The 27,432-nt window shown below is 34.8% G+C and overlaps 1 protein-coding gene across 1 annotated transcript in view; it reads left to right on the top strand.

The window, feature by feature from the left end:
• Positions 1 to 27,432, top strand: part of LOC129951048 (uncharacterized) — a 97,160-nt gene that overhangs the window by 54,257 nt on the left and 15,471 nt on the right. The window contains exons 2-3 of the mRNA XM_056063049.1: positions 5,998 to 6,824; positions 7,143 to 11,289. Of these exons, the coding sequence (XP_055919024.1) occupies positions 5,998 to 6,824; positions 7,143 to 11,289 (4,974 nt within the window). The remainder of the gene's footprint in view (positions 1 to 5,997; positions 6,825 to 7,142; positions 11,290 to 27,432) is intronic.

The following is a 27,432-nucleotide window of genomic DNA, read 5'->3' as shown; positions in this document are numbered from 1 at the left end:
TCATGTGACAGTTAAAGTTATAAATTAATTTAAAACGGTGGCGACTACAGTTCCAGTAAGGTTGAACTACTTAGTGAACACCTTATAAGGCTTCTTCAACATATTCGGAGCCCTGATCTGTAAGGCCTTGGAGTTATACTAAGGATTTGGCCCTTCAGGTTTGAGGTTGTGCCGTCGGAGTGACTTCCTGGCCACGTAAACAATACCTTTAGTTGCGAAGCACCAACAAGCCTTGTATACGAAGGGATTCACTGTTGAAAACCCACGCAAACGAAATAAGGGCAACGAACTTCGGATATGCTATGCACGTGGAATGTTAGGTCCCTCAACAGCCCATGTGTAGCCGAACAATTAGCGGAAACCTTAATCTGCTGCAAGGCAGATATTACAGCCATCCAAGAAGTGCGATGGGATGGATCGGGCAAACACAAACTAAAAGACTGCGACATCTACTACGGCGACTGCTACCGAGAAAAAAGACAGCGTCTATTTGGGTGTGGCTTTGTTGTTGGAACTAGACTCAAGCAAAAAGTCTTGAGTTTAAACAGTGTGAGCGAACGCATCACGACAATCTGCATCAAGGCTAAATTCGCCAACATAAGCCTCATATGCGCACATGTCCCAGCAGTTCCCTTGATATGACATTAAAAAAGATTCAGGCTTGTTGATTTCGCTGCGGGGTGAGACGTTCTGGTAACTAGTACGCAGTACACACATCTCAATATCCACAAGGGTACATGGAAATCTCCTGATCAATGAACCGTCAACCAGATTGACCACATTGCGATCGATGCACGACACTTCCCCAGTATCGAGGATATCCGAACATTCCGAGAGGCCAACATTGACTCGGACCATTACCTCGTTGTAGACAAGGTACGTCCACGGATATCCCGATCAAAGCCAAAACAAGGAAGTACTGTTTATTTATTTAATCCGTTAATTATCTAACGTTAATATAAACTGTGAGAAGATTCGACGTTAGGCAGCTACAATCGTAAGAGACTGAAATGTCCTTTTCCGATCGAGTCTCTAATAACTCCTTAAGGAGTCCTATGCTGCCTGCATTAAGCATTGAAAACCAGTGGCAACATTGCCTTACAGCCATCAGAGATGCCGCCTCTGAGGTTCTAGGTTTCACATGGCTAATACAGCGAAACCCCTGGCTTGACGACGAATGCCGGCAAGCGCACGCAGCGAAACAGCAGGCATACAAAACGGCGCTGCACAAAAATATCAGAGCTGCTCTCGAGCTCTACGAGCAGAAGAAAAGAGAGGAACACCGGCTTCTTAGATGGAAAAAAAGAGAGCATGAGAAGCGCGCGATCGAGAAGATAGAAGGATGGCACAACAGGAATGAGGTTCGTAAATTTTCCCAAAAGGTAAAAAAAACCTCCCAAGGGTACCAGCCACAAACCGAAGCCTGTAAAGACGATCAGGGGAACATCGTAGGAGAACCGGAGTCGATGCTGAGAATATGGAAAGATCACTTCTCCAAATTATACAACGGCAATGAAGAACCGAATTCCGCTGTAAGGGAGAAAGAACCACTCAACCTCGGCGACGCAGATCAACAATTCTGCCTACCCGACCTTGAAGAAGTGAAGATAGCTATATCTAAACTTAAGTCAAACAAAGCTGCTAGAGCTGACGGCATCGCTGCCGAACTATCCAATGTAGCAGGCGATGACTTGGTACGGAGCATGCACCAACTGATATGCAAAATATGGTCGGAAGAAAGCATGCCCGATGAGTGGAATCTCAGCATAGTGTGCCCGATACATAAGAAAGTAGACCTCTAAACCCAGGAACTTCAAATCGATACCTATCTCTTTATCGATTTTAAAGCCGCGTATGACAGCATCTATAGGAATGTCTAGTTTTGGTATCCCTGTCAAACTTATCCGTTTGTGGAGAATGCACGATGCTCTATCATGGTCGGAGAAGATCTTACCGATGCATTTTGTGTCAAAAACGGTTTTAGACAAGGCGATGCATGCGACTGTCATGCGACTTCTTCAACATCGTTCTGGAAAGAATTGTGCAAAACTCAACCGTCAACACTAGAGGCACTATCTTCCAAAGGTCCATCCAATTACTCGGATACGCAGATGATATTGACATAATTGGAAGATCAAAGCGTGATGTCAGTGGAGCGTTTTTGAGCATTGCCACGGAAGCGAAGAAGATGGGTTTAGGCAAGAGGGCAAGACCAAGTATATGCTGTCATCAAAAAAGGACATTGAACAAAACGTCACCATGGACAGCTATAACTTTGAGGTAGTTAAGGACTTTGTCTAGCTAGGCACCGCTATTAACACAGGCAACGACACCAGCGCCGAAATCAAACGAAGAATAACTCTTGCAAATATCTGCTTCTTTGGACTTAGAAGGCAATTGAGAAGTAAAGTCCTCTCTCGAGCATGTAAAATCACCATCTATAAGACACTCTTCATCCCGGTTCTTATCTATGGCGCTGAGGCCTGGACCCTGTCAAAGAAAGATGAGAGCGTCTTAGGATGCTTCGAGAGAAAAATGCTTCGGCTGAGTTTCGGTCCCGTACGCATAGATGGAGAATGGAGGAGAAGATATAGCGAAGAACTGTACGGGCTGTACAGCGACACTGACCTAGTTAGCAGAATTAAAGTCCAACGGCTTAGATGGCTTGGTCATGTAGAGCGGATGGACATCAACGCTCCAGCCCGGAAGGTCTTCGAATCCAATCCCGAGGGACGGCGCAGTAGAGGAAGACTGCGACTCAGGTGGCGTACCCAGGTGGGAGAGGACCTCAACGAACTTGGCGTGCAAAACTGGAGACAGCTAGCTAGGGACCGAGCTGGCTGGAGACGCATGTTGGTTGATTCCCAGGTCCGCCTTGGACTGGAGCGCCACCTTAAGTACTCGTGAGTAAGTAAGTTATTTCTTTAGATTTTTTTAGTTGTTGTCAATTGTGTTTTTATCAAAAATTAATTAAAATTCAACAAGAATATTTTGCATATGATGAAATAAGTTTTTTAATACCTATCTATTGTATTCGGAATACAATTTTTACCAAAACTTAGTAGAATTTTTTTAAAGTTTATATTTCATCAATATGTTGCATAGAATTCAATTCTTTCGAAGTTTAGACTCCATTGATTCTCGAAATTACCAAAAGCTTTTATTTAAAAAATATACCACAAGTCAAAAACTTTTTTTTCATCATATCTTGTTCTTGTAGTACCCCTATAGTTTCATCGTGCGTAGGGTTCTGTCATGGTAAAGGTCTTAGGTTCAATTCTGCCTGTGGCACCCAAAGTATTATTTCACGGGTACTGCCTCATCTAAGAGTCATAAGTTAAATAAAAAATAGCTCACTTCCTCTTTCAATAACAACATCATATTTGCCAACTTATTGTAAGCAAGCAATTTTAATTTAACTACAAAAATATTTTGATGAAATAATAACTTACACTGCAAAACCACGCTGGCCGGGTCAGCCAGTAGGATGTATATTACAAACCTATAAGTAGACTAGCTTATTCAAATTAATTCTTATGTATCGTAGTTTTTACTTATTTTACACAGTATTTCTTCAAAATTCTTATTTTTCGCTTGGATTATTCTAAAACAAATTACCAAATGTTGAAAACAATAATTTTAATAAGATAGAATTAATTTAAGGCAATATCTTTAATTCAATAAAGATCAATTTTGTCATCGTACTCGAATTAAAATTGTATTTTTCGAATTGGGTTTGGTGGCCTAATTCAAATCCGGCTTTGAACTTAGTGTATAACGTCAGGTTTTTAAGTTACAACTTTTTAAAGTTCAAAAGACACGCATGTGGGCTATTCGAGGTTATATAAATGTATGCAGTAGCTTTTTTTTCAATAAAATCCGTCATGGTTTTCCTAATCTATAATCCTTTGTTAAATATTCAGTTGAAATATTTACATTATTTTATATAATATTCGAAAAAAAATCAAGATTAGATTTTACCTGTGCTACAAAGAAAAGAAACGAAAAACCATTTTTGCTTAAATGGTTTTCAATAGAAATGAGAAAAACGGCTTGAAAGTTAGTTTTGTTCTTATAACGAATCCATTGTCTAAACTATTCTATTATATCACGTTTATGATACATAAAGGGTGTCCCAAAATTAACGCAAGATTTGAATTATATAGAAAACGCCGTTTTTAGTCTTTTGATAGTTATATTTTTATTGACTTGTAAAGTACATAGGATAGGGTTATGTATGGAATAACACATCGGACAAATGGCCTTCACGGCTTTGCATGCACATGCGCACTCTTTTGTTGAAATTTTCCATGACCATTCTGCATAAATGTGGCTGAATTTCGTTGATGCAGCGTTGAATCTCCTCCTTTAATGCACGGGTGGTTGTGGGTTTGTTGACATAGACTTGTGATTTCAAATAACCCCATAAAAAGAAGTCTAATGGTGTTAAATCACACGATCTAGGAGGCCAATTTTGATCACCGAAATGAGAGAGTACACGACCTGGAAATGTTTCATGCAGTAATTGAATTGTTTCACGGGCTGTATGACATGTGGCACCGTCTTGTTGAAACCACATATTGGACACATCAATATCATCCAATTTTGGCAGAACGAACTGTGTAATCATGTCGCGATATCGAGCACCAGTAACAGTCACTGCTTGACCAGCATCTTTTGCAAAAAAAATATGGCCCAATTATACCTCCAGCCCAAAATCCACACCATACAGTCAAGCGTTGTGGATGCATTTGTTTTTCGACAATCACATGTGGGTTCTCCGAACCCCAAATGCGGCAAATTTGGCGATTGACAAAGCCATCAAGATGAAAATGTGCTTCATCGCTTAGGACGATTTTGCTCGAAAAATCAGGGTCCATTTGTTGATGTTCAATAATCCATTCAACGAACTCTCTTCTCTGTCCATGGTCATTAGGCTTTAATTGTTGTGTTAATTGAATCTTGTAAGCGTGAAGACACAGATCTTTGGTGAGTATACGCTGAAGAGAGGTTCTTGAAATTTCCTGGGTTGTCAGCAACACTCTCACGCACTGCTTCGACATTCACATTTGAACGGCTTGTTTTTGGACGACCAGTGTGTTTGGCGTCTCTAACGGATCCAGTCTCCATGAATTTTTCAATTAATCTCTTCACAGTTGACGAAGTTAAAACACTATTCCGACCATATTTTGTATGAAATTTTCGAACTGCAGCCGCCAAGCTTTCACTATTTTTGAAATATTGTTGTTGGATGCTGCCGCCAAGAATAGCTCAGAACGCTACCCGATGTCGTCTTTCGTTGAATATTTTATGTAATTGAATTGTTTGTATATGTGTTATAAAAATTGTTAAGAATTTGAAGGTGACAAAAGGTCACAAATAAAAGAATACTTACTTGGATTATAACGTTGAAAGAGTGTGTTTCTTTTGTATCCATTTTTCATTAATTATATTTAAAATTATAATTCAAAACTAAACTTACTTTTTCATTTAACTCAAAACATTTTGGTCCTTCGCGAGCCTTTTTAAACAAACCGCCTATATTAAATTGTTTTAATTAATTAAAAACACAGTGCGCCGACATTTTGTCGTTCTTTTTCAAAGTTTATTCAACGAATTTAAAATCAATTAATTAACATTTAATTTGAATAAAGACATTTTAATCATCATCATAATCATCATCAACACCATCATCATCATCATCATCATAATCATCATCACCATCATCTTCATCATCTTCATCGTCATCGCCGTCGTCATCGCCAACGCAGCCGCCGCCGCCGTCGTCATCGCCATCGTAGTCATCATTCCAAGAGTGCAGTTGTCCAGCTACCCATTCCTGAAAGTAATCGCAGTGAGTAAAATTTACTTACTTTTGTAATTTATATACATATAAACATACTTATACTCGTATATATACATATATACTATAAAGAAATTTTAAATACATAAATTAAAATGAATGCTGTAAAAATTTTAAAAAATATATGTGCTCAGATATCAAAAGATTATGAGAATTTTAAGAAGACAGTTTCTGCAACTCGTAGGACAAAGAACTATGTCTCTACGCGGCTTGAAACGCTTGGTAACAATTGGCAAACCATTGTTCAACAGCACCAAATCGCGGTTTGCAGCGATGAAAACATAGCACCAATCGAAGAGCTTTTTAATGAAGCTGGTGAGATTTATACAATTTATAAATCTGTGTTGCTAGATGAGCTAGACAAATTTGCAGCAGCAGAAGCAGCAGCTAAAGCAAAAGATTCACCTGCTCCTACTTTGGTTCAAAAGTCGACCAATGACAAGCCGCACGATGTACGTTTGCCAAAAATTCACCCACCGACATTCACGGGAGAATATCAAAATTGGCGTTCTTTCCATGACCAGTTTGTTTCACTGGTACATAACAACACTTCACTTACAAAAATCGAAAAATTACATTATTTGAAGTCAAGTTGTAAAGAAGGTGCTGGTATTTTACTAGAACACATAAGTGTAGATGATGCAAGCTATGATAAGGCTTGGGAACTCTTGACATCGAGATACGATTTCAAAAGAATTCTCGTTAACAACGAACTTAAGTTGTTTTATGAATTAAGTGTTGTTAAAGAAGAAAATGCTAAGGGCATAAGAGAATTATTAGATAATTCAACAAAAATTTTACACGCTTTAAAGAACCTGCCTGTCCATCACTGGGATGCAATAATAATATTTTTGCTTTTGAAAAAGCTACCGGCTACAGTGCAATCAAAATGGGAAACAACTCTCGGAACTAAAAAAGAGATCCCTACATTTAAAGAGTTCTCTGACTTTTTGGAAACGAGGTTCCGAACTTTAGAGATGATGGACCAACAATATCAAACAAATACAACATCAACACAGAAAAAGCAAACAAAAAATGTTTTTCATCTCAATACTGAGGCAACAGAAAATTTTACGTGTAAGGTATGTCATAAAGGTGTACATTCCTTACGAACATGTTCGAAATTTTTAAAAATGGACGTAAGTGCTAGACAACGAGTTGTTAGACAATTTGGCAATTGTTTCAATTGTTTAGCTTACAGTCACCGAACAAATTTGTGCCCAAGTAATAAGTCGTGTCATTTTTGCCATAAAAAACACAACTCACTCCTACATTTTAGCAACAATTTTAACAACACAAATCAGCAACCATACTCGCAGTCAAACAATTTTCCAAATGCATTCAATCAACAATCAAGCTCTCAAGGTAATCATAACCAATTCCAACACAACACAAATAATAATAACACATTTTCAAATAATCCTCGCGCTCAATTACAAACAAACACATATACACCCACTCAACAGAATAATAATAGAAACACATTCGCTCACACAAATATAAACACCCAGAATCCAAATAGCTCGCAAACACATCATGTAACAACAGAATTTAATCCAAATGTACAAAATGTACACCCCTACGATATACTGCCTTCAACATCTTCAAACTGTTTTCATCTAAACGAATGTAAAAGAACCCAAATTTTGTTAGCAACAGCGATTATAAAAGTCAAATCAGCCCAAGGAGACTTTGTTCAATTAAGAGCCTTGATCGATCCTGGATCTCAAGCTACTTTTATAACCGAATCGGCAGTTCAATTATTGGGTCTTAAAAAGATTCCAACTTCCTTTGACGTTTCTGTTTTAGGACAAAACAAAGCTAACTCTTGTAAACATTTTGTAAATTTGAATCTGAGTTCTAATTATTCAGATTTTATTACGTCGACCAGAGGTTATATATACAAGACCCTTACAGGACTTTTACCGAATGAAGAAGTCTTCGCTAACAGATGGAAACATTTACAAGGACTGAAATTAGCAGATCCTTCATTTAATCGTCCTGGTAACATTGACATTTTATTAGGGAATGACATATATTGCGAAATTTTATTAGACGAAGTCATACGCAATGAGGAACAAGTAGCTCCAATAGCCCAAAAAACCAGGTTTGGTTGGATTGTTTTGGGGAAAGTTCCTTTGGAAAAGCCATTTTCTCTTCAAGTCTACACACAGTTGGTAGATATCGACACACAAATGCGTGCATTTTGGGAAATGGAAGAAACTCCCTATGAAAAAGCCGTAGATGAAGAAGATGTCGAGTGCGAGAAGCACTTTCTACAAAACACCAAGCGGGTGCCGGGAGGGCGCTTTGAAGTTTCACTACCCTTCAAAGAACTTCATCGACCAAGACTTATGTCAACAAAACAAAAGGCCTTAATGATGTTTTATAAACAAGAAAAAAAATTATTAAACAACCCAACACTACACAAAGAATATAACGATTGCTTAAAAGAATACCTCACACTCAATCAAATGGAAGAAGTAGATATTAACATAGATAACAAACTTAACTCTCCATTTCACTATGTGGTTCCTCATCATGCCGTGATGAAAGAAACTAGTACAACGACGAAGTTACGTGTTGTTTTTAATGCTGCATATCAAACGGCAGATGGTAGTTCTTTGAACGACCATTTGATGACAGGACCTAAAACTCAAACAGATATTTTAGCCATTGTTTTAAGGTGGAGAACGCACAAAATTACTTTCGTCTCAGACATAGAGAAGATGTACCGACAGATATTAGTTCATCCAGAGGACGCTTATTACCAGTTACTTTTTTGGCGTGAAAATCCATCAATGCCAATAAAGCTTTACAAAGTGAAAGTTTTAATGTTCGGTACTGCCCCAGCCCCATATTTGGCAAATCGAACGCTAAAGAAACTTGCTTCAGATGAAGAAGTAACATATCCATTAGCCGCTCAAATGATTCGGGAAGATATGTACATCGATGATTTGGTATCGGGTGCAGATTCAGTAGAAGTTGCGAAAGAAAAGTATCACCAAATCTCGAAGCTTTTATCATCTGCTGGATTTCATCTTCGCAAATGGATGAGTAATAACGAAGAGTTTCTTGCTTCAATACCAAAGGCAGATCAGGAAACAAATGTGTCATTGACATTCGGAGCTTTGGACCATACCAAAACCCTTGGAATCAGTTGGTTCCCATCTACCGATTCATTTTCATTTAAAAAAATCTCTATAGATAAAGTCGTTTCAAAAAGAACGATACTTTCAACAATTGCTCGTCTTTTTGATCCACTTGGATGGATAGCACCCTGTATCGTTAAAGCGAAAATCATTATGCAGCAATTGTGGTTGAAAGGCCTTTCGTGGGACGAAAACATTCCTGTGGAACTACTTCAAGAATGGCTCTCCTTTCAAGAAGAGTTGGATATCTTAGAAGATATCCGTATTCCGAGATGGGTAAATATAGAGAATGGCACCCAACAGGTCGAACTCCATGGATTCTGTGACGCATCTACCAAGGCATATGGAGCCGTGGTATATCTTCGAGTTTTAGATAACCAGAATTGCATTCACACCCATTTACTCATAGCCAAAACTAAAGTCGCTCCAGTCAGTACAGTCTCTTTGCCAAGATTGGAACTTTGCGGAGCAGTGATGTTGGCAAAATTACTCAACTATACTAAATCAGTCCTTCCATTCAAGAATATATCAGTCTTTGCTTGGACTGATTCCACAATCACCCTTTGTTGGATCTCTGGGTTGCCTTCAAAATGGAGAACGTTTATTGCCAATCGGGTTACCGAAATTCAAAGGCTGACAAATGTTAGCATGTGGAAACACATTCCAACTAAGTTAAACCCAGCGGATCTTGCATCCCGTGGTGTTCTTCCATCCAAGCTAAGAAATAATAATCTTTGGTGGAAAGGACCACTCTTTCTTCAGGAGATGTGGAGATTCTCCATACCAGAACAACCCACCCAATGTGAAATAAATGAAGAAAAACGAGAAATAAAAACTCATTTAGCAATACAAAATACCGATGGAATTTTAGATGTGCTTTGTAAACAATCCAAACTAACAAAAGCCTTAAGAATTATAGCCAATGTTCATCGATTTATCTATAATAGTAGAAAAAGGGAAACATATCGAAGAAAATCGGTTCTGACACCCTTAGAACTCGATATTTCCATGCGAACAGCTATCAGAAGTGTTCAAAAACTTATGTTTCATGATGTCATAAATGAACTACAGAAAACCAAAAGAACCAAACTTAACAAATCTCTGAATCTTTTTATTGATGGATGTGGAATATTAAGAATCGGAGGTAGACTTCAAAATGCCACCCTAACATATGATCAAAAGCATCCAATTGTGTTGAAGCCAGATCATAATTTCTCCAGATTAATAATTGAAGATGCCCATGAGAAAACTCTACATGGTGGTATTCACCAAGTGATTGCACACATTCGAAATCGTTTTTGGATCTTCAACATGAAGAGAACGGTCAAAAAGTACATTAATAAATGTTTCACCTGTTTTAAGAATGCACCTAAGCCATTGCAACAACTGATGGGAAGCCTTCCAGCACCAAGAGTAAATGTTTCAAGACCATTTACACACACTGGTGTCGACTACGCCGGACCTATAGAAGTAAAGGCCTGGAAAGGACGAGGTGCTAAAAAATTCAAAGGCTATTTCGCCATTTTTATTTGTCTTTCAACAAAGGCAATTCATCTTGAAGCTGTCACAGATCTAACGACACAAGCCTTTATTGCCGCGTTCCGAAGATTTACATCTCGCAGAGGCATATGTGCAAACATATATAGTGACTGTGGGACCAACTTTAAAGGTGCTAATGTGGAACTCCAAAAAATGCTAAATGCTGCTAAACTTAACTATACTGATATTGCTAACTCATTGAGTGCATTGGGTACCAATTGGAATTTCATTCCTCCCGCTTCTCCTCACTTTGGAGGCTTATGGGAAGCAGGAGTGAAATCTGTTAAATACCATTTGCGTCGCGTTGCCCGAAACCAAGCTCTGACGTTCGAGGAGCTCAGTACGCTTCTAGCGCAAATAGAAGCTTGCCTTAACTCGAGACCTCTATGTCCGGTTACAGACAGCTTGGAAGATTTCAATGCTTTAACACCAGCTCATTTTTTAATTGGCACGTCAGCTCATATAGTTCCCGAAGCAGACCTAGCAGTAGAAAGGATTGGATACCTGGATAGATGGAAACGTCTACAAGCCTCACTACAGACCTTCTGGAAGGAATGGAGCGGAGAATACCTCACAAGGCTTCAAAATAGACCTAAGTGGCTAAAAATCAAGGACCAACCCAAAATTGGAGATTTAGTTTTGGTACGAGATGAAAGATTTCCACCTTCGAAATGGCCCATGGCGAGAATAGTGGAAACCTACCCAGGACAAGATGATCTTATCCGTGTAGTCAAAGTGCGAACACAAAATAATGAATTTAAGAGGCCTATCACAAAGATATGTCCACTTCCATCAAACAAAACGCATCAAGAAAACGAAACAATTTAAAAACAAAAGGAATCGTACTGAAACTTATACACAAAATAAAAAGAAAATTGAAATTAAGAAAATGAATTCTAAAACCCCTAAGAAAATATGAAACCAATTCAAAAAAACTAAAATGAAGTCGTCAAAAAAAGAATGGAAAATCAACCCACTCAAATAAGAAAAACTAATAATCAAAAATATGAGCAAAATAAAACTAACCCTAACTTACTCAAATATAAATATGAATTAAAATCCACTCTGAATTAAAACCCACTCAAATATAATTAAAACTGAATTAAAATCCATTCTTAATTACAAACACACTCAAATATAAATAAAACTGAATGAAAATCTATTCAATAAAACGAATTTTCAAATTCTCATTCATTGAATATTTGAAATCTCACTCAGAAATCTCAAAACTAACCATTCATACAGTCCACTAGAACTCAACACATTTACACAAAAACCCAACACATTTATGCTAAAATTCAACACAGTTATACTAAAACCCAACACATTCACATACTAAAATCAATCATATAAAACCTAAATTAGCTTACATGCTAAAACCCAAACTTAAGAAAATTGAATTTATCAATACAAAACATAAAAGAATTATAAATAAAAACGAAAGCGAAAACCTGAAATTAATTAAGAAATTTAAAAATAAAATATAAAATATAAAATTATAAAATTAATAATTTTAAATAAAATAATTTCAATAAATTAAAAAAAAAACTCACACACGCTGAAATAAAACACTCATCACATTCAAACCAATAAAATACACAAAAGGCAAAATCAATAAAATTGAAATTAAAACAAATACATAAGTAAAACTATAGAATAAAATTATGAAAAAGGAAGCATACCATATCTTACAAAAGTTTCCCATTATTAAAAACACAAGATTATCGTCCGGCACTCCAAACCAATAAACAAACCTAAAAGAGAAACCAAATAATTAATAAAATATATAATACTAATATCTTACCAACTCACCCAGCAGCATTTTCGGTGTAAATCAATAAAGACATCACAATAACAAAACATATTAACATAATAAGAACACACACAATATTATAAAACTTAAACTACTACCTCCCATGCATTCAGATTCAACTAAACACAATAATTATAACACCCGTATCAATAAATTAAACTACACACATTAATTAATTAATTATCATTCAATAAAATTATAAATTAAATCAAACGAAAATAAATTACAAAAAAAAAACACCGAAACCAATAACGGACCTTTAGAATTTCAAAGGAAACATTTAACATATATATATAACATAAATTGGCCTGAAAAGAAAACAAACAAAATTAATGCACCAACCACTCTACAAAAACAACAACTTACCAAAATAATTCACAGCCATGGCTGTCGGCAAGCTTCAGCTTCTAAGCCACCAAAATCAAGGTCAAGTCATCTAAAAATAATTTAAAGAAAAAAAGGTTATGTTATGTGTATGCTTATAGAGTAAAAAATGTTTTATGTAATTTACAATACTCACTCTTTAAAATAAATCCAGTTGGTTTTAACTTTATAAATAATTAAAAATTAACACTAAACACAGTTAAAACAAATATTTAATTTATATTTACCGCGGAGAAAATACAACAATACAACAAATAAAAATAAGTGACATATAATTATTAATACGAGATGACAAATATATTTCGAGTATCGAAATGTAATAGAATAATCATGAACCACAACCTGGGCCTATATCCCATGTCATCAAACATAATTACTTCAACTATTTAATTAATTTAAAATTTGTATTAATAATATTTTGTATTACTTTCATGTACATTAAATGATAGAAGCTGTGTTCGTTTACGCTGTGCACTGGGGGGGGGAGAATGTTGGATGCTGCCGCCAAGACTAGCTCAGAACGCTACCCGATGTCGTCTTTCGTTGAATATTTTATGTAATTGAATTGTTTGTATATGTGTTATAAAAATTGTTAAGAAGTTGAAGGTGACAAAAGGTCACGAATAAAAGAATAATGACTTCTATTTATAACGTTGAACAAGGGTGTTTCATTTTGTATCCATTTTTCATTATTTTCCATTTTAAAACTATAATTCAAAATTAAACTTACCTTTTCGATTTAACTCAAAACACATGACTTTTCTTCAAAAGTGGCACCTTGTAGGGGCTGCGATCATTCAATTTATGCTCTTGTCTGCGTACCGTGTCAACACCACAGGCTAGGTTTAGCTCGTCGCGGATTTCTATAGCAGACATTGTTGGTCGATTTTTAACACACCGAGTGACCTGTCTAACTGTAGTCTGTTAAAGAATCCGCCTTTTACCACGTTTTTCATTTCGCATTGCGTATCATTGGCGCTGAGCAGCCGACGAGTTCTTGCACCTCCTTGTAAGCCTTGCCTTGTTTTATTTAATTTTGAATCAAAGTTCTTTTTTCTTCCCTACAATGTTTTCCTCGTCTCACTAAGTAATGCACAATCCAGACTCCTACAAGATCAGAATTTATTGAACTTATCATACGCTGCCGTTGGTAGGTCCACATCCGACTAACAAGGATGAAAATCTAAAAACGAATATAAAAAACTAAGGGTACTGTCATCAGCAAAACAATTTATTGGGTTAGAAGTTTAAGAGAAAAGATCATTTATAAAAGTGAGGTAGAGTGCCGGATACAAAACGGAGCCCTGCGGCACATCAGCGTTTATTTTATGGATATCAGATTACATCCCGTCCAATACTACTTAAATTAAACGGTCAAAAAGGCAGTTTCTAATCCAACGGAGGAGAGATTCAACAATACCAAATGCACTCATTTTCGATAAGAGAGCTTGATGAAAAACTTTATCAAATGCCTTCGAAGCATCAAGTACAATAATCTTAATTTCTCCAAAACGATGTAAAGATTTATTCCATAAACCATGGGATCACCAGTGGACCTATTGTTACGTAAGCCCTTTTGCCGGTCATTAAGAAATTTTCGTACTTCAAGATATTTCTTAAAGTAAAAATTGATCAGCGTTTCCATGACCTTGGAAAGAGGCAAAATAAATGCAATTGGACAATAGTTAGAGGGTGAGAAGGATTCGTCTTTTTAGCGACGGCTTGAACAAAAGCTGTTTTCCATCCACTCGGAAAGAGGCAATTATAGTAGAACATATGTAAAAGCTTACATAGCGGTTTTGATATTAATCGGTTTTTATTTCACTGTCAAGAAGAAGTTATACTTATAATAGTAGAAAACAATATCAGCCAAATGGCCGTCATGTTAACGGCTGCAGCACCAAAACCTTTAAATACAATTTTAAATAATCAATTCGTTCTCTATAACTCCACGAATTTCATAAGAGTTCGCATCTTGCTTTAAAAATTAAGGAGATTTCGTTGAAGCTCAGTAAGTCTTGGAAGTAGTTTGCTTGATTTAAGCTCATATTGAGTTGGGAGTACAACACTCTACTGAGCGACTCGCAAGCAGTAGCTTTAAAACCATCCCGAACAGAGTTTTCATGCTTTTCAATTAGGCGATAGAGCTGCTCCTTCAAATCAACCAAGTTTCTTTCTTCCATCAAAACTTCTTCATCAAAACTTCTTCATCAAAACTTATTGCCATATTTTTCCATTTCTTTATCCACCAATCCTCATTTCTTATTTTGTAACGCAGCATTTTATTGGATAGGTGCTCAACTGGTTGATTAAAAATTTTTACGATATAATCCGCCTGAGTCTTTAATGTACTGGTAAACAGTTTAGGAAGACCTGTTTCATGTATACAGCATAGCTTAGAGTTTTCAGAGGCAGGTTACAAATTTTTTTTTTTTTTAATTTCGGTGGAATTTTTCAATTGCTTCGTATTCTTCCATACTCCATACTTGAGCAGCATAACAAAGTGTAGTTTTCACAATTGCGTCAAATTTTTTTTCTTTCGCAGAGAGTGGGACTCGTTTGTTTGAGAAAAAATTTTTCCATGATATATTTAGCATACTTTGCGGTATTGGTTTTCTCAACTAAATGTTCGTTAAAGTCCATCTTCGTATTAAGTTTCACTCCTTAGTATTTATATTCGTTAACCACTTCCAGGAGGTTACCATTGAAGTACCAATTATAACGAATCTGACTCCTAGAAGAGCTGGAAAATACCATGATCTTGGATTCATCAGTGTTTTTTAAGAAGATCCCATTTGCAGAAATATTCTGATAGACGATTTATCATCAGTTGTAAAACTTCGGGTGGCTCTGAAAGTAAAACCAAATCGTCGGCATACAACAGTACATTTATTGACATTCCAGCGATCCCAATTCCACCAGAAAGGAAATTCACTATGTCATTGATGAAAAGTGAAAACAAAAGGGCGCTGAGGAGACATTCGTGTTTGACACCATTGTCTGTTGGACACCATTTTGAATAAACTGACCCATCCCAGACAGATGCTTGAGAATCAAAATACATTTCCTTTATAACATGGATTAATTTAATTGAAATACCTATTTGCGAGAACTTATAGAAGAGAGCATTACGATTCACCAAGTCAAAAGCTGATTTGAAATCTACAAAGAATGCGTAGACCTTCTTGTTCCTGGCTTGGAAAGCTTTGACAACCGAAGTAATTGAGAAAATGTGGTCGGTGGTTGAATAGTTTTTCCTAAAACCAGCTTGAAATTCGGAAAGGATATTGTTGACGTCAACCCATGATTCCAATCTGCCTGCAAGAACTACCCGAAACAACTTCGCCAGGACATTCATAAAAGAGATAATTTTCAACAAGGTCCAGAGCTCCTTTTTTTGTGAATCGGGAAGTTCACTATCTTTTTAAATGAACTGGGGGTGTCCTCATTTTGAAACGCTTTATTGAAAAGGATCCTCAGTTGGTTAATGAAGCTCGGAGGAGGGTTGAAAAATTTGTATGGAATTCCATCTTCGCCCGGGGCTTTTCCCTTTTTTGATCTGTGAATAGCAGCATATATTTCAGAAGCTGAGATTTCTTTGTCCAAGCAATCGTTGGTTACCAAAGGTTCCGCAAAGTGGTAATAATGATTTGCCGTAAAGGAGATTTTTGAAGTGCACTGATAGGTCATCAGCAGAAAGTCCAATGCCTATTGAAAAGTTGGATCCATTTATCTCTTTTGTAATTTCATATGTAGTGTCTTGAATCGATTGTGGAACTTTGGCATAAACCTTATGCAAATATATCGTCAAAGAAAAAAAACTAAAGCTCAATCACAAGCTTTAAGAGGTCAATTGCGTTTATCTCTTGGAGAAATTAAATGGTAAAGAATGGTTCTTGCAAAACTATAAACTGTGATTTCAAAAATTTCATTATTCTTTAAGTAATTTTTAAAAAATTTATTGCATTTTTGACGAGTTTATCGTCTAATATTTTAGTCGTAAATTAACTCTTATTTGTTAAAAGTCAAAACATGATAACTTTAACTTTATTAAAAGTCAAAATATGATAACTTTAACTTCGGATAGCGAGCTATTCAAATAAAACCTCATATTGTAAAACAATTTAAATAATATTTTGCTTTAAGAATTAACTTAAAGAACTACAAAACGTAGGCAATTAATTGCAAATAAAGGGGTAGACGTTTTAACAATGTTTAAGACGTTAAACTAATTCACTACAATTTTTGATAGGAGTTTTAATTTTTGTAAAAAAAAACTTCTTCCAAAACAATTTACCATCGACTTCATTTTCGAAGCAACATATTAAAGGACAATCTTTTTTGTTTGTAATTTTTTCGAACAGACTAATAACGGATGTTATTTAGACGTGTAGTTTTGAATATGGAAATACTTTTTAGAATTGGTTATTTTGACATACTGTGTTATACTCAGCTTTATTTGCTATTTTATTATGAATAGACTTACTTTCTGAACAATGCAACGTCAGCAAACAGAAATAATTTCTTTTCAAGATAATGGTTCGGTTAACGCGATGCTAAATTTTTTTTGAAGAAAGCTTTTGCTGAGCGTGATCTCAGGGAGGAAGGGAGGGCATGAGAAGCGTGCGGTCGAAGATGTTGAGAGGTTTAAAAGCAGGAATGAAGTTTGAAAGTTTTATGAACAGGTGAAACGAAATTCACAGGTAAATAAACTTAGAACCGAAGGCTGCAAAGACGAAAGTGGAAACATCATAGTGAAACCGCCGTCAATGCTGAGGATATGGAAGGACCATTTCTGCAGACTATATAACGGCGACGACAAACTGAATTCCGCTACCAGGTAGGATTATCCATTCAACATAGACGACGAAAGCCAACAATCCCGTCATCCCGACTTAGACGAAGTAAAGATGGCCATATCTAAACTGAAGTCTAATAAAGCCGCTGAAGCGGATGGCTTGAATGCCGAGCTCTTCAAAGCAGCTGGAGATAAACTGGTTAGGAGCATGCACCAACTTATCTGTAAGATATGGTCTAAGGAAAGCATGCCCGATGAATGGAACCTCGGTACTGTTTGCCCGATCCTGAAAAAAGGAGACCCTCTAAAGTGCACCAACTATAGAGGAATCAGTCTACTTAACATCGCCTATAAAATCTTCTCTGCCGTAATATGTAAACGTCTTAAGCCCATCGTCAACAACCTGATAGGTCCTTATCAGTGTGGTTTTAGACCAGGAAAGTCCACAGTTGATCAAATATTCACATTACGGCAGATCCTGGAAAAAACCCAAGAACACCAAATTGACACAGACCATCTTTTCATCAATTTCAAGGCCGCATATGACAGCATCTACAGGGACGAGCTGTATAGAACCATGTCTAGTTTTGACATCCCTGCCAACCTCGTCCGTTTGTGCAGGATGACCATGGAGAATTCACAGAACCTTTCGATGTCAAAAAAGGTTTTAGACAAGATGATGCGCTGTCATGTGATTTTTTTAACATCGTGCTTAAAAGAATAGTGCAGAGCTCACATGTCAACACTAGAGGCACCATCTTTCAAAAGTCTGTCCAATTACTAGCATATGCTGATGACATTGACATAATCTGAAGAACACAGCGTGATGTCAAAGGGGCTTTCGTGAATATTGAGGCAGAGGCGGCAAAAATGGGTTTAACGGCTAATGAGGGCAAAAAAAAGTAGATGCTGTCGTCAAGAAAGGACATACAACACCGACGTCTTGGTCAAAACGTCACCATCGACAGACTTAACTTTGAGGTAGTCAAGGACTTCGCTTCGTCTACCTAGGTTCCGCTGTAAACACAGAAAGCAACACCAGCGCTGAAATCAAACGCAGAATAACTATTGCTAACGGCTGTTTTTTCTGGACTAAGAAAGCAATTGAGTCTTAAAGTCCTCTCTCGAGGGACCAAAGTGTTGCTATATAAGACCCTCATCGTCTCCGTCCTACAATACGGTGCAGAAGCATGGGCTAAGCGGATGAAAGCACATTGGGTCGGTTCGAGAGAAAAGTTCTTAGTGTAATCTACGGTCCCGTATGCATCGAAGGGGAGTGGAGGAGAAGATGGAACGACAAGCTGCACGGGCTGTACAGCGACGTAGACTTAGCCAACGACTAAGATGGCTGGGTCACATGGAAAGCAATGCTCCGGCTCGAAAAGTCTTCGAATCCACACCGACAGGACAGTGCATAGAGGAAGACCGCAGATCAGGTGGCGCGCACAAGTGGAAGGTGATCTTACCCAACTTACAGCGCGAAACTGGAGACATCTAGCTAGGGACCGAGCTAGATGGAGAAGTTTGTTGGGTTCGGCCCTAGTTCACACAGGACCTTAGCGCCACCTTAAGTAAGTAAGTTAAGTGAATTTTTGAAAGTCAGTTCTGAAGTTTTACTTCGATGTGGCTATCTAAAAATCAACATTTACTTAAAATCGAAATTATAAGAGGTTCTTGAGATATGGCTGATGAAAGAGTAGCACACACAGAATTCTTCTTAAAAACAAAGAAATTTTTCCAACTCATTTTCCAATTATTCTCATCATTATTGTCATTGTTTGATATAAATTAATTTTTTAAAGTATTGATAAAAATTAATTTTTGTTTACATAAAAAGCTGATTTCTCATTGTCATATCTATTTCAAAAGAAATCTATTTTTATTAGATACTTTTCCATAAGCTTTGAAGTGATTTATTCAGACTTCATTTTCTTTTTATTAATTTCTTCTCATCAATTAATTCAGTCTTAAAGTGGCAACTATAAATCATTAAATCCTATGTGTCAATAACACTACCGGAAAAATATACAATGGCAGTTATTAAACAATCAAACAACACGAAAGGACCAACTTTATCTATCTATACGTATAAAAGTTAGGTATAGGTTAGGTACAGACTATTTAGATGACAGGGTTTGAAAAACTAACTTGCTGTGTTTGTTAAACTATCGATTTATTTTTAGTGTTTTGTTAGCCAATAACTCAAGGCCAGATGAATATGACACCCGACTCCAATAAAGACATCAGACGACAGACAGACACAAAAGAGAGACATAAAACGTAACTATGTAGCATCACGGACAAAACGAGGAACTTCCAATGTCAAGTCTGCATCACTATTGTCTTAATCTCTTTTTCTGATACCTAAATATAGATATGAATGAAAGTATCGATTTGTCTGTCCGACCTTGCTTTGCAATCATATTTATGTTTATATCGTCCTTGTTCTCTTCATCCTATGCATGCACGCATTATCCTTATATACCTAGGTATGTTAACTTTATTCTCTTTTCTTGTTCCTGATGTACCTATAGTGTATATTGATAATCCTTTCCTGATAGGTTCCTACATTTTTCCTTTACCATCCCATAACCACATTGTCGAAGTCAGAATCAGTCCTTCTATCCTCATCATCATCATCAACATCGTCTCTTCATCCCGAACCAAATTCTTACCACCACTCACTCTGGTGGCAACAAAGTGGCTGACATCTCACCCAAGGGACTTTGCCACAGTCAGCTCCTCAAAACGAACGAAATAGTAACAAGAGCACAAGGCTCCCACACAACACCATTATGGAGCTGATCCTTTATTGCACAATACCTACCGCTCTACCAGGCTGTTGTGTTGTGTCGTCTAAAGGGGTTGATAGGTAGGGACACCGTATACCGTTATACCGTTTGCTCCTAGCACTTTTATACTTCCATTTCAAACATGCAGGGGTCTCTCCTATACAAAACGTCTAAGGATATGCCGTGTTGATGGTGTTAAACACAGTTACAAATGTACGGTACGTTGTTGCTTTGCTCTTGAAATTTTGGCAGACAATGTTACACCATCCAGAAGCATGGACTACAAGTACAACTCTCGCCGCCGACGACGACGACGACTATGACAAGGACAACGACAACGACAACAACAAGGATGACAACAAAGACGTATTATACCTATACTCAACTCATATGCCTTCTGCTTTCGTTGTTACTGTTGTTGTTTTTGTTGTATTATCCTTGTTGTCTGGGACTGAGTTGGCTGGCTGTCAAATCTTCAAAACATCGTTCTATACCGATTTCAGCAGAATCGCACAAAACAAAGTATTGATTTTGAATGTTTTAAGTGTTTTCTGTTTCTACGAGTATAATATTTCGAAGTGAATTTCCACATGAGGGAAAGTGGAAAGAAGCTCCTCCTATATGTACCTTACTCCTAGAATGTCTATAGAATACAGTGTATAGCCTTATACCTTTTTGTATCTGATACTGAAATTGATGGCGAAGAAATAATAAAGTCAAAATGGGAGGTGTGTGCAGGGATGTCTGCGAATGTCGAAATTGTCAATATATTAGATAGATATTATGTAATGATAAGGAAAATTGAATTAAAAACACAATTGGTTTGTCGATTGTCGATATTATGGAAATTTTCGAAAGACCTTTTTGCTTAGACGAATATTCAATTGCTGCGGTCTTTTGTTTTCGCTTAGATGCTGTTGTTGTTTTTGTAACATGAGGACGTGGTATACAAACGAAAATTTAGTAAAATGGTGTTATCTTGATCAGGTTTATGTAAGATCTGTGAAATTTTGATAGTTGGCAGGTTTGATTTACGAAAAGGAAAGGTTAATCGTCTCTTTGAATGTCAAGTATTTTATTATTTTAATATTTCAAATATTTAAATTCGGTTGACATAATATTTACGTTAAGGATCTTTAACTTTATACATAATGATTGTAATCTCGATTTGTCAAATTTTTAAGGTCCTTAGAATTGTATCATTGGTGTCTGTTTGTACGCCAGTCGCATCTCAATAACTAGCAGATATGTCAGATTAAAATAAATAGCATTTTGCAAATACGTAATCGCATCCAGATATTCAAAAAGAACTTTTAAAAAATTTACAAATTGTTCCAAATTCTTAATAATCCATAATCCAAATATTGGACAATGCTTCTAATATAATATTAGAACTATAAAGTTTAGTTATATTGATTGAAAGTTTCTGTTTTATTGTTAAATATTTTTAAACATAATCAAATCGATATTCATAGAATTTTAAAATATTTCAATAAATGATAGCAACATTTTTAAAGAAGCCAAATGTATTGATTTCTTTTTGGACTTGAATCTATCTTAACATAATAGAATAATTTTTAACATGAAATATCAACAAATATTAATTAACTTCTCGTAAGAAGTTATTGTAATGGGTCCGATATGTCACATTGAAAATTTTGACATTTCTCGACGTTTCAAGGTCCCTAGACCATACGTTCGTTCGTCCGTACATCCTAACGTTCGCGGCGTCTTTTTCGTCGTCCATAGCTCAAGAACCAGAAGAGATATCGATTTTAAATAAATTTTGTTATACAGATAAAAAAGCAGAAAGATGTAGAAAGGGCTCTCAAGAAAAATGCGTTGGTGGTTTTTTTACCATAGGAGTTTGAAAAAAAGTGAACATTTTGGTTAACCCTAAATATCTTACGAACCAAAAACGCTAGAGACTTGAATTGAATTTTATATAATATATTGTAACATAATATCAAAGAAGTTTATTTTTTGAAAAAAATCCATTTAACGGTTTTTTTTATAAATCAAAAAAACTGAAAAAAAAATTTGTCGCCTCCAAAATTTTACGACCAAAATATGATTTTATCTCCAAAATAATTTTGTGCAACAAAAAACAATGTTTTTGACATCTCATAAAATTTTGAGAAAAATAGAATGGACAGTTTTTTTTATAAAAAATAAAAATCTAAAAAAACATTACTCAAAATTGTTAAAAATTGAATATCGATTCAAATATCTTTTCAAAATCTTGAAATTTGGGCTTCAATCTTATTCATCTTGTAAGAATTAATGTTTTTAACATTCTGAAAGAAGTTGAGAAAAATCGAATTGACAGTTTTTTTACAAAAAATAAAAACCTAAAAAAAAATGTGAAAAATTTAACTTAAACTTCAAATAGTCGAAATTGGCAACATTTTATTTTTTTTAACAGAAAACATTAAACTATCAACGCTATAAATTACAATATATTCAGTTTTTCAAAATAGATTTCACATAGTTATCAAAATATTTTAATGTAGAAAACTTTTAGACAACAAATAATTCAGTTTTGGGCCGAAAACTCGTGGTAATCTTATAGCTTTATTTTTTGGGTGAGAAGTTCGTTTAACTGCAAATTTATTTATCGAAATCTTAACCACAAAATTAAGTCACGAAGCTGAAAATGTTTTAAATTTTGGGATGGGTAAATTTACTTAGTTTTGCTTACGTGTAAAAAAACACTCTATTAAAAACCATTAATTTAAAAAAATGCTTTTTTCAACTTCACATAGGAAGTTATTGTAATCGGTCCGATTTGTCAAATTGGAAATTTTTACATTTTTCGACGTTTTAAGGTTCCTAGAGTCGAAATAAATTTTTTTAGAGAAATGCCTGAATTGAAGTCGATATCTCTACTTGTTCTTGAGCTATGGGCGACGAACAAGACCTCCTCTGTCGATTTGTCTTGCTTAAAAGGTTTGTAAGTGTGTGTGTTTTGTTAAAAAAGTTAAAAGTTTTTTTATGTAATATAAATAAATACATATTGGATGAATTTAATTAATTTGAAGCCAATGTTTTCTATATACGGATATTGACAACCGAACATCAAATTTTTTAAAATTTTGCGTACAATTTATTGTTGATTTTAGTTTTTTTTTATGAAAAAGCCGACTGCTAATTTTTTACAAATGGATGTTAAAAACAATATTTTTTTTATAAAATAAAATTTATTTGTATTAAATTTTATAAAAGATATTTGAGTCGAAAATCAATTTTTACCAATTTTTATTATTTTATTAGGTTTTTATTTTTGTGTAAAAAAACTGTCAATTCGATTTTTTCCAAAATTTTACTGAGTGTTGAAAAAAAAATTCTTATAAGATAAAATAAGTCGGAATCCATAATCGAAATTAATTATAAGAGACGAAAACTACGTAATCGCAGGTGACCTTAATTGTAGGTATAGAGATTGGGGATGTATTCGTGCGAACTCATGGGGTAATGTTCTTGCTAATATGTCTTTTTTATATCCGTTGCCATATTGTTTCCGTTTAGTCCAACTTATTTAATATAAATATATCGAGAGGTTCACCTTCCGTCCTTGATCTATTTATAACAAATGTACCTTCATTTTTTACTCAGCCCCAAACTTTAAATGATTTAAGTTCTGATCATATTCCTCTTTTTTGCTAAGTGATAAAAAAGTTAAATGTGTTAAGTGTGAAAACAGTAAAAACCAGATAGCAATACTTTCTGAACTTTAAAAATGTTAATTGGAGCAGTTTCAGATCAGAAATTAGGTCCAAGGTTTTGCAAATTGCAACTGATTTGAATAGAGTATCTTCAAAAGAAGATGTTGATTTTCATGTCGATTTTTTCTCAAACAAAGTTCTAGAAGCAGCGAAGACATGTGTATCAAAAAAAGGAACGTTATCGCTAAGAAGAGTACCGCAATGAAGTTAAATTTTATAGCAAAAAGATTGCGCAAGAAATAAGTAAATTTAGAAATAAAAATTGGAATGAGAAACTTGTAAGTTGGAAAAGAATGCTAAACTTTTCTGGAACATAGCAAAAATTATCAAAAATAAAAGCATACAAATAGTTGTGTATCAAAACTCAGATAAAGCCAATGTCTTTGCAACAACCTTTCTGAAAAATCATTGTTTATCTCAACACCTTAGTGCTGATCCAACAGTTCACTCACAAATCACAAATCACTGAAACTCCGAGGGATCAGTTTATATCCATTGAGGATATTAAATATCGTTTCAAACTTGAAAGCCAAAAAGTCTGATGGCCTAGAAAACATTAAACACTTATATGTATCTTAAAAAACTACCAAAAGCAGGGCTCGAATTTCTTACATTTTTGATAAACGCGTGTCTAAAAATGCAATATTTTCAATTAAGTTCGAAACATGCAAAGGTAATACCGATTCCTAAACCTGGAAAACCGTCAAAACTTCCAACAAGCTATCGACAAATAAGTTTGCTTAGTTGTATAAGCAAAGTTTTCGAAAAAAATTTGAAATGTAAAACATTACGCATCGTTGACGAGCTTAAGATATTTCCGAATGAACAATTTGGATTCAGAACGCATCATAGTACTACTCAACAGGTATTTAGAGTCTGTGAACATATTAAGAAAAATCGATCCCTTGGCAAATCGACTGGGCTTATTCTAGTACTTTTGACTCAGTTTGGTAGATAAAGTTGTGAACAAGATGACATATTTCAGGTTTCCTTCGTATCTTGTAAAAATTATCTAAAGTTTTTTGTCCAATCGTTACTTTAGTGTTTTCGTCAACAACTGTTCGTCTAACTGTTATCAAATCAACTATGGTGTCCCGAAAGGATCAGTACTAGGTGCTTTACAGTACAATATTTATACTTCTGATATTCCTAGATTACCAGGTTGCCAGACAACCATTTTTGCGGGTGATACAGGCATCTATTTATCGCATGAATTTAGTCTTACCGTTGAGATAAATTTGAAAAATGCGATAGAATTGATGACTAAATACTACACAAAATGTAAAATAAAACTGAATGCTGACAAACTAGAAGCCATCTTTTTCAATAAAAAAAGAAATTCTTGTTACCTACCAAGCAATCAGATTATTGTTAATTAATATTGTAAACATCAAATGGGAACCAAATGTGAAATATCTTGGTATTTACTTAGACCAAAAACTGACTTTCAGAGAACATATTGCCAGAACTCTGCAAAAAGTTAACATTGCAATATATCCTTTTATAAATAAAAAGTCCTGTCTTAGCAACGACAATAAAATGATAATTCAAAAAGTAGTATTCCAAGGATTACTTCTGTATGGATCCCAGGTTTGGGGGAAATGTGCAAAATGTAAAAACAAGCTTCTAAAAATTATGCTTAACCTTCCAAGATATCATTCCACCTTAGACTTACACGAGAAAGCAAATGTTAAATTGACTAACAACTTCTTGCTAAATTTTGAAATCTCTGAGTCAAAATATACCTGCCCTTTTCAATTTGCGTTGAAGGTTTTGTTTGTATTTTCCTTCAAAATTATTACTTAAACTATTTTCATCAGCAGAACTTTTGTGTTCAGCAGAAAGATATCATAGAAAAATATCAAATCTCTGTACATAAACTGTGCGGTAGCTTACCAAATGTAACTGTTAATACGAAAATAAAGAATATATATCTATCTATCTAAACTGCACTGCAAATAAAATTTACTTTTTTAGAAAGTTATATGATGAATGAAAAGTTCCCCTTTATCAATTTTTTTTTTAATTTTAATTTTTTTACTATATTTTATGTTTTTCTTACGAATATTAAATAATTTGTATATAATGTATCTAAAAATTCCCTTTACAATGGCACATATTGAAAATGTCATATCGCCCAAAAGAGGCTCTATCTCAAAAAAAAACTTTTCAGAATAAAATGCCGCGAAGTCCAAAATCAATTTCATACTGCCCAATTCAATTTTCAAATATCATAACGCCGATATTACTGATTGACGTATCGCCTAAAAGATGTAATGTGTTTCAACATTTGGTTAGGTTAGGTCCTAAGCTACCATAAGGTTTATCATTAGACAGACCATTTGGGCAATCTGAAAACATTTTTGTTTATTTCGGACACTACGAATTTTAATTTTGAGTTTTAATTGTTATCCCTTGAACGCGAACATTAAACGAAAAAGAAGCTGGGATGGGACCCACACTGATAACTTCCAATCCCGTCTGTCAATGCTTAAAAGGTTTGTATGTTTTTCTGTTTTGTTAAAAAGTTAACAGTTAAATTATTCTAAGAAATTTAAAAATTACCAACAATATTTTGAATACGATAAAATAGTTTGATTTCAAAATCGATTTTTGAAAACGAGATTTTTAGTAGTTAACCAAATTTTACCAATTTTAGTAGCATTTCTTAAACGTTTTTATTTCTTATATAAACAAATACAAATTGGATAAATAAAATTAATTTAGAGTCAATATCTAAAATATCTTAAAGGTATCGGAGGGAACCAAACCTACCATCAATTTTTACCAAATTTGTGTAATATTTTTTGTAGATTTTACTTTTTTATAAAAAACAAACTGACTGTAAGATTTTTATACAAAATTTACTGAATGTTGAAAACAATATTTTTATAGAATAAGTTTAAAGCAATTTTTTTTTGTAAAAAAACTGTCACTTTAATTTTTCTCAAAATTTTACTGAATGTTGAAAACAATATTTTTTATAAGATAAAATTAGTCTAAAGCCAATATCTCAAAGTTCTGAAAAGATACTTAAGTCGAAAAGCAATTTTTACCAACTTTTGTTAATTTTTGTTGGGTTCTTAATTTTTTGTAAAATAAACTTTCAATTCGATTTTTCTAAAAATATTTTTGAATGTTGTTGTTTTTTAGGTTTTTTTTTACAAAAAAACTGTACATTCGATTTTTCCCAAAATTTTACCAGATGTTGAAAACGTTAGTCCTTATTGCACAAAATTGTTTTGGAGATAAAATCATTTTTTATTTGTAAAATTTTCTAGGTGGCAAATATTTGTTGTCAGTTTTTTTGTTTTATAAAAAAACCGTTTGTTAGATTTTTCGCAAAATTATATTTGCTTGGTAATA

This window comes from Eupeodes corollae, chromosome 1, assembly GCF_945859685.1.
Source record: "Eupeodes corollae chromosome 1, idEupCoro1.1, whole genome shotgun sequence".
NCBI classification, from domain to species: domain Eukaryota; kingdom Metazoa; phylum Arthropoda; class Insecta; order Diptera; family Syrphidae; genus Eupeodes; species Eupeodes corollae.
This window is presented reverse-complemented; position numbering and strand designations above follow the sequence as displayed.